The following is an 8,801-nucleotide window of genomic DNA, read 5'->3' as shown; positions in this document are numbered from 1 at the left end:
CACGAGTTTTTCCAAGCTGCGAGATGTGTCCAAATATGACCAAAAGTGAAGTACTTTTACAAATATGACACCATTCCTAGATACTATGACTCTGTAAGGGCTTAGAGGAAGAGACATTAATGATAATAATCTAGCATCTATACCCTCATGAAGGAGGCATAGGAAAAAATAGCATGGCACCCCCCTTGCATGCATGGATATGCTTCTCAATAAGTAGATGTCATGACCTACCATATTCACTCAAGTAATTGATGGCTAACTCAAGTAAGCTGAGCTAGAGCAAGCCTCTCACGCCGAGACTGTGATTCAATAGTAAATGCTCAAATACAAAGGCTATTATATCATCTTCTTAGGACAATCCAGGTATCCCAAAGAGATATGATCGAGTCATCTGCTGTGCCATCTAAAAAGGAATCCAATAAAGTATTGTAAGCTTCATTTTCAAACACCATGCTCTGATAACAAATGTGAGACCCCTACCCCCTAATATAGAGAATAATTAGAGCGAAAGACTAGACTAAGGATAGAGAGACTGACTCGGGACCTCCTCCATACATTAATATCCCATCACTCAGCAATCCAATACGTTTCTCTTTATAACTGAATTGGAATAGATCTTAATGTAGGAATTGAGACTACTCTACCTTAACTCTTCTCTAAAGACTTCTATAATCTAAAGTTGATTCTCAAATCTTCCCAAGTTCATAAGTTTATAGACAGGTTTGGTCTCTAGGTTTGGAAAACACCCACAACCTTAGTCCATCTAATCACCTGCTTTTGAGTGTCCTTTATTGGCTTTGACCAATTCCATAGACTAAGCCATCCAATCCCATGGGTTAGGCTACTACCGGTGTGAACTCACACACCCATAATTGAAATTTCATTTACACATGTACCCAATGAGAAACAAAGCTCACACATACACTTCATGGCATACAATTCTTTTCAAAATGAACCGACTTAAAGATCAATACATAATAAAAAATTATGTCTAAATACATTATCATAATATCACTGTAGTAATCCATCAATATCTCCTCACACCATGGTTGTGTTCTTCACACTAGGAATGTATGCACTATTGAGCTTGAACACTCCCAGATCACTATGCTCTAACAAGACCATAAGTCACATCCAAATGCAGTACAATCTCATGCATCCACAACAAACAATTCATAATGAATACAAAGGCAAATAAGTAAAACATGATCTAGAAACCATACATCACTCATGCATCTAGTCTAGTAAACTATCACAAGTTCGATAAGACTTCCACAGTCCTTGAGTCATAACTCCACATATCCTCTAGCCACAAGTCTAGGCGAGGCCTCTGCCATTCTATGAACACATTTTAATGTTCCGAGATGATATAAATCCATCGAGAATTTCTTATTCTTCTTCAGGTGTCTCTAACTAAACTCTCTTAAAGTAAAAGCTAGAGTCTTCCTATGATAAAGTCTCTTAAGATATTTTGTACAAGTAGTGAAATCTTGTAACGATTCCCCTATCCTTTATCGATGTTGCTCAACGGTGTAGTGGCACTCCTCCCTTAGGACCACAATAGTGAAGAATACTTTTTATTTGTTACAATCTACCTTCTTCTCAAGCTTTAAAGATCCAAACCATTGGATCACCTTTCCTCAAGTGTCAATGCAAAGGCCCTAACCTTTATGGGGTCATTAGAGTTTCTAAAAGGTGGATCACCTTGCCTTAAGTGTCAATGTAAAGGCCCTAACCTTTATGGGGTTATAGGGTTTCTAAAAGTTATCAAACAACTCTAAATGTTGAAATTTGTTTCTTGTTCCATCAAATTTGTTCAATCAATGTGGCAATATGTGCTAGTTTTGCATGTGGGTTTCTAATTGTGTGGATTACCTACATGCCCAACCCCTTCCTATGGGTTTTAATATTTGAAGCATACCTTTAGTAGTGTAATCCCCGAGAGGTGTTATATATGGGTGGAAAATTACCATGTCTCATGTGGTTGCATAAAGGGTGCTCGATTGTTTGTCATGGGTGGAGCATGATAACCTAGCAAACACAATTATGCTTGCACTACAAGTGTATCTAGGGGCATATAAGATTTCTATAATTGATTTAGTGAACCCGAGGCTCCGATTGAAACTAGATAAGTTTAAGAAGGCGAGGGTTAAGTTTTTTTTGGGGATTTGTGCTCGTAGGCACTTATTCCAACTCACCGTGCCTATAGGCACTTATTCCAATTCACGGGTTGCAAATAAGGGTTGTGATAACCCTTGTAAAGCATAGGAATAATTATAACAATAAGGTGAGGCTTGTGTTGAATATGATGCTTTTGAGGTCTGTTGTTGGGCATGGGTCAAGTTCATAGAAATGGATGAATTTCTATGTGACACTTTCATATGGATTTTCTACGGAATGCTTCTCATAATTCTACACGCAAAAATGTGTGGATTTCTACACATGCTTTTAGTTTTTTTTCTTGATTATTCCTTTTGAATTTCTACACATAGATTATTCCTTTTGAATTTCTACACATAGATTATTCCTTTTGAATTTCTACACATAGAAAAATGGATGGATTTTTGCGCATATAAATTGGGAAATCCTTATTTGTTAGATGATACATTTTTATTAGTCTAAAAGAGGAGACTTTTTGCAGTCTACTATCGCAAAAATTATTTATGTGCATGATTTATACACGTAGAAATCTCTCTATCCAAAATATGGAAATCCCTTCCAAATTTGAGATTTCCCTTTAATCTTTTAATGATTTCTAACCTAAACTTAAAGCTGAACCTAATGAGATATCTAATGCTAAAAAGTCTAAGTTTAATTGAAGAAATATGCATAAAAATGAAGAAAATACAAAATGAGATATCTAATGCTAAAAAGTCTGAGTTTAATTGAAAAACATCCATTAAAATGATGAAAATACAAAATGTGCTATCTAATGATAAAAATGTAAGTTTAATTGAAGAAAACAAAGGAAATATAGAATGAAAGCAAAAATAAATCACAAAATCTATTTGGAATCTCTCTTCTCATACAGAAATCTTATACTTGTGCTTGTCTAATGCTATCTGATGATAAAAATGTAAGTTTAATTGAAGAAAACAAAGGAAATATAGAATGAAAGCAAAAATAAATCACAAAATCTATTTGGAATCTCTCTTCTCATACAAAAATCTTATACTTGTGCTTGTCTTATTGAAGCATTTTGGCTATCAAATGCTTTTCTTGATGTGTTGGTACTAAGCCCAACGCATGGGAGACTCCATGCACAAAAAAGGAATGAAAACTAAATTTGAATGGTGCTCCCTAGTAGTGGTGACACAAATGCTTAGCCTTATTAGAGTAAGGGTCGTGGGAAACCTACCATTGAGTTGAACCTATCGTTCTCATATTAGTGAGAGCTCATTCCTCAAGTGATTTCTCCATGCTCATTGCCACAATAAGGCAATTGCTTGTGTTGTAGGTGTTGCCATTTGATGAAGCTTGTGTGGTTACTCCAAGCTTTAATCCACAATAGAGTTGTAAGGGAGAGAGAGTAGAGAAACACACTCACTATATTGCACAAATGGGAAGATAGTCCTTACAACATGAAGTAATACACTAGAGTTATAAGTGAGAGAGAGTAGAGAAAACACACTCACTATATTGCACAAATGGGAAGATAGTCCTTACAACATGAAGTAACTTACTTAAATACTTCATATGACTAGGCCACTTGGGAGTTATAAGTGAGAGAGAGTAGAGAAAACACACTCACTATATTGCACAAATGGGAAGATAGTCCTTACAACATGAAGTAACTTACTTAAATACTTCATATGACTAGGCCACTTGGGAGTAACTGACCCTAGGGTGCCTATACTTTTTTTATTTCATCATGATGCAAGCTTAATGCCTAAGGTGCATGAACATTTTTTATTGGATGGTACAACATGGTAAATACACTTTTATATCATAATAATGCTCATTGAAAATGTGCATACATATGGTAGGAGATGTTATACATAAAATTCATGTATGTAGGCGAGGAGATAAATTAGTGGGGGAGGGGCGGGGCGGGCCGTGTGTGTTCAATGACGTGCTAGTGATAGCACGCCATTGGGTTGAGGGTGGTGGGTGGCTTCCAACCAAGTTGACATGCATCAAAAGCATATGACCCTTGGCATAGTTTTTAATGATACATAACCAAATTAGTGGTTTGCATGACGCATGGGTCACCTCAAGTGCTTGAGTGTTCTATCTAGCTTCATAAGACTAGTGTAACAAGGTAGAATAAGAGCATTCGTTTTTTTTAAGAGATTCCGTGATGGCCTTCGGGTGGTTTTCATGTTTGAGCAAACCAATCTCTTCATAATGATTGAGTGTTCACAATCACTTTCAGTCGTATTCTTAATCAAGTTTGGATTTGACAAAAACATGAGAGAAGGGAGACAACGATTATGACACATTGTCCAATAGGCACTAACCTAAGCAGTACTCTCATGCCTTTCAAAGTGGAGATACTGGGTTTGAATCTAGCAAAAGAGCATCTAATTTTAGTACCCAATCTTGCATTCGAAAAAGAAGGCGATTTTAAGAAATAAGCTTTAGACACTTCAAGTAAATCATTTTGCACTTGAATTGGGGGTGACTTGTATTTATACTTTTTTGGTCTTGCCTTTAATAAGAGTGAGGAATGGGGGTTTTGGTTCACTCAAAGGGTCCTTTGTCAAATGTGTCAGTTTTGAAAGAAATCAATTGGATAATATTCTCATATATCAAAATGCTTTATTTCCTATGTGACTTTAATATAATATAGATAGCATGTTTGTTTGGTCTTATTGTTGTAAACTTGATTCAATGTGATTCTGCTCTCATTAAATGATAACTAATTTTGCCTCTTTTTCGAAATTTAACTATATGGCTCATGCAAAAAGGGGCCTAGCAACTAGTAACTTGTTTAGCTATTCATTTTTTTGAATTCACTATTGCATGTGCCTGTTTTAATTATACCATCATGATTGTTTTAACTCCACCTACAAACCCCAACGCCCTTGTAGCTTCGTTTGTATCATATGATTTGCTCCTTTCTTCAGAAGGGATTTGATGGGACAATGGTGTCATTGCCAAAACCAAGGTCCACCAAAGAAGCTCCCTCCAGCCCCTCCATTTGGACATGGAATCAATGGCACATTGGGCCCTATCCAAGTCTAAGCCCTTGCAACTCTAGGAATCTTGGTAGGTCCAAATCCTTGCAATCTTGTTGTCCACAATGCAATCTTGTTTGTGATTAGGATACTACTCACATACGTCTCATCTATCTGCAATTGATGCACTATGTGGAAGTCTTCCTAGCCTTTGCTTGGAACAAATTCACCTCACTACATTCCCTCTCCTTCTCATAACAACGCTCAACCAAGTAGATATGTTATTACCGAGCTATTGAGTTCCTAAGGTCTATATCGACACTGCAAGTGGTTGGCCGGTTTGGGTAGAATTTGTGGGGAACATGTTGATAATTTAAGTTATGTACTTTTTGTGATTAGTCAAATTTATTTATTTTTTTACCAACAAGCGCAAGAATTAATTAAGAGAGACAAAATTTACAGAGTCTGGGAATCAGCCTTAGTCAAATTTATTAATAAAGTCCATGCTATTTTATCTTATAATCTCTACATATTAACAGCAACATAATCTCTACATATTTAACACAACAACAACAACAATACGATTACAATAAAATTAAGAATGGCACATGCAGAGACCTACTAAAAAAAAAAAAAGAATTTACATTACTTGCATTTGTAATTTGTCCCTTTTCCCGTTTGTGAAACCCTAGGAGCCTTCCAACGCGGACTACACAGAGGCACACAGGCTAACAGTCGGACGAAGGGTATAGGGGAGCCATGCATTCTTACCTCTACAGGCTCAATGCTGCCCTCACCTTCGCCTTGCTGGCCCTGGCCGCTATCTGCTTCGCTGCCTCCATGACCGACATCATCCACACCTCCAACCCATCGATCGACATCAAGGTACCTTCTCTCTCAACTCTCTCTGTCTCTGTGAATAACTGTGTTTATATTTTACACGTTCTTGAACCATGGAAGTGCTCCTGGTTTCATCTGTTCGTTAGGGTCCAAGCCTAAACCTTATTCATTTCTGTGGCCCTTGTGGTTACTATCTTCGACCTAGACTCTTGATTCCAGCATCTCAGCAGATCTGTGACGTCCATCAGGCCAGCGCGCTACCGCGGAATCGTTGAAATATTCAAACACGACTGGCTCCATCAATCAGTGCTCACAGAAACGTAAGCAGCCGATTTAGGGGGCTGGCCACCTGGGGCTCAGCCGGCTGGCAACTAGGTCTGAACATTGCACACAGCCACCATATGCCCACCAGTGGGTTCTTGAACTAGCCTTGCCTGGGGCTGCTTAAATTTACCACCAGCTCATTTCCTTGCTGAACCGTTCAAAAAGTGTTACGACAGAAAATTTGATTTTTTTTTTTTGGTAAGCTGCATTTCCTTGGTGGTGGGCCTTAATGATGGTGAGAACAGGCTATAATGCGTACGAACATACATACACAAATCATCAGACCAGTGAGAACCCTTACCCGAAGTTGTAATTGTGACATCCTGCCTGTTGCAGGACACGTGGCCTTTCATGACCTCAAGACACGTAACGTTTGACCTTGCTGTAGGACACACATCTTATAACTCTGCAGCATGATAGGGAACTAGCTTAGGCAGTTGTTCCCCACTTGTTCCAACCTCTGCTTAGTGATCCGCCAATAAATTGAGTCTCCCACCTTGAACCCCACATCCTTGCTATGTTGGTACATGTGGTGCTTCTAACCGTCCTCATCAAATAGCTCTTGGACTCCTACCAAGGGGCAGGGAAAAACATCGGCAGATTCAATGGTTTATACATGATGTCTGTGGAGGTGTGTAAAACCCCCTCGGGAGCAATCAGCATATGGCATTCCCATGTTTGGTCAACATGCTGGGAGATGCCGATTATCATGTCTCATAGTCAATCTATGCACAAGCTCATGAAGTAATCACTGTTTTTGTTCTAGATGGGTAGCTGTCTCCTCTTTACAGGCAGCATGCTCTCAGTTGGAGTTAGATATCAGTTGGAAGCTTTTTGAGTTCTCAACATAGGTGATATAATGTCATGTGCACACATGGACATGGCCAATCTCTAGGCTAATCCCTGATAGGGCAGCAGATAAACAGTAGGATTAAAGTACTTAGGCAGCCTTATGACAAGCCCAGGGCCCTGTCGGTCAGCATAGGGAGCAGTCTGCCAGCAGCAGAAGCTCACGTGTGACAGGCGCCTCAATAAATGCAGATGTCATCAGTCGTGAGCAGGCTGACAGCATGAAGGGCAAACTGACTAGCATGTGAAGGGCTTATGAAAAGTGTTAGCACTTTCATCCCCAGTTTCTGCTCTGTATGGTGCCCATTTGGTCCCCTTTTGTATGGCCCTTGCTTGTGGGCTGGCCACCCCTTTTTTAGTATTTTTCTGGGATTTTTCCCAGCCATTCTGGCATTTTTCCAGTGAGCCGACAGCTCCAGTCGGCCTGTTTCTAAGCTCCAGTCGGCCAGCTCTTCCCCACTATAAATAGTGGGTGCTGGCCTCTCATTTTTCATTGAGTCTTGTACTTATTTGCTCCCTTACTTATGAGACTATCACTGTCTCTTGCTTGGGACTGTTTTGGTTCAGTATATTCAGCATAGTTTGCTCCATATCTCTCTCTCTCTCTTGCACTCTCTGTTTAGCACATTCTAGTGCCACTGTGCTTCCGCTCTGTGCACTCTTTCATGGTATCATTGCTCCAGGTTTAGCAACCTTTCTGCTGCCCCAGATTCAGCCCTGTTTTCAGCACCTTCTCCTCTGCGTTTTCTTCCAGATCCATAGCTTTTGCTGCTGCGTTTTCTGGACAGCACTCTGCTGGTCGTTTTTTCTTCAGATTGGCTTCACCGATTCAGCCGTCTGGCTCTTGGAGATCAGCGTTTCATTGCCCACTTGGAGATTGGACTGCAGGCGGCCTGTTTTCTACAGGACAACACTTCTTCATTGCTGCGTTTTCCTCTCCAGTGGTTCTTTCCCTTTGCAGAGGGGGCTTGTGGTGTTGCTGGCTTTGGTGGCACTCTTGGTACCTGTGGTGGAGGACACCTTTTCTTCAGAGATTGTGCATTTCTTGAGATTGAGCCCAAGCTCTTGTGATGGCTGCTCCCACTTCTCTTCATATGTTTGCTGAGTCTGCCAAGTTGGATGGTTCCAACTACACCCTATGGAAGGTGAAGGTGAAATCGGCCTTGCGTGGCGTGGATCTCTGGGATTGGCTTGTTACACCAGCCAATGCCACCCCCTCCCACCCTTGCTTCCGGTGGTGTGACTCAGGCACATATTGATATTTGGCAGTCGAATGATCGACGTGTTTTCTCCTTCCTGATGTTGAACTGTCAGGATGCTGTTCTCTCTCATGTGCGTACAGCAGATGTGGCACATGAAGTTTGGAAGGCTTTTGCAGATCTCTATGAGATTAAGTCTCCGGGTCGGATTTTGGCATTGGAAAAGCAACTTAGGAACTTATCAGTTTCTGCGTTTCCATCTTTATCTGCTTTCATCTCAAAGATGAAAGATCTCCGGGACGAGCTTGCTGTTTGTGGCAAGGACATCTCCACAGAGGATATGGCTATTCGGCTGCTCTCCAAACTTCCAGAGAGGTTTGATGCATACTTTCAGTCTCTGGTTTCTTCTCCTCGTCCTGTTCCAGTTACTTGGGAGGAAGTTCTCCCCTCCATTATGCAAATAGAGTCT

The 8,801-nt window shown here is 40.2% G+C and overlaps 1 protein-coding gene across 1 annotated transcript in view; it reads left to right on the top strand.

Annotated features, from left to right (window-relative positions):
• Positions 1 to 5,739: 5,739 nt before the first annotated feature.
• LOC147627001 (signal peptidase complex subunit 3A-like) overlaps positions 5,740 to 8,801 on the top strand; it is a 52,994-nt gene continuing 49,932 nt past the window's right edge. The window contains exon 1 of the mRNA XM_086815587.1: positions 5,740 to 6,005. Coding sequence (XP_086671713.1) covers positions 5,880 to 6,005 — 126 coding nt within the window. The 5' untranslated portion in view covers positions 5,740 to 5,879. The remainder of the gene's footprint in view (positions 6,006 to 8,801) is intronic.

This window comes from Cibotium barometz, chromosome 21 (genome assembly GCF_041138505.1).
Source record: "Cibotium barometz isolate CiBa-2024 chromosome 21, ASM4113850v1, whole genome shotgun sequence".
Lineage (NCBI taxonomy): Eukaryota > Viridiplantae > Streptophyta > Polypodiopsida > Cyatheales > Cibotiaceae > Cibotium > Cibotium barometz.
This window is presented reverse-complemented; position numbering and strand designations above follow the sequence as displayed.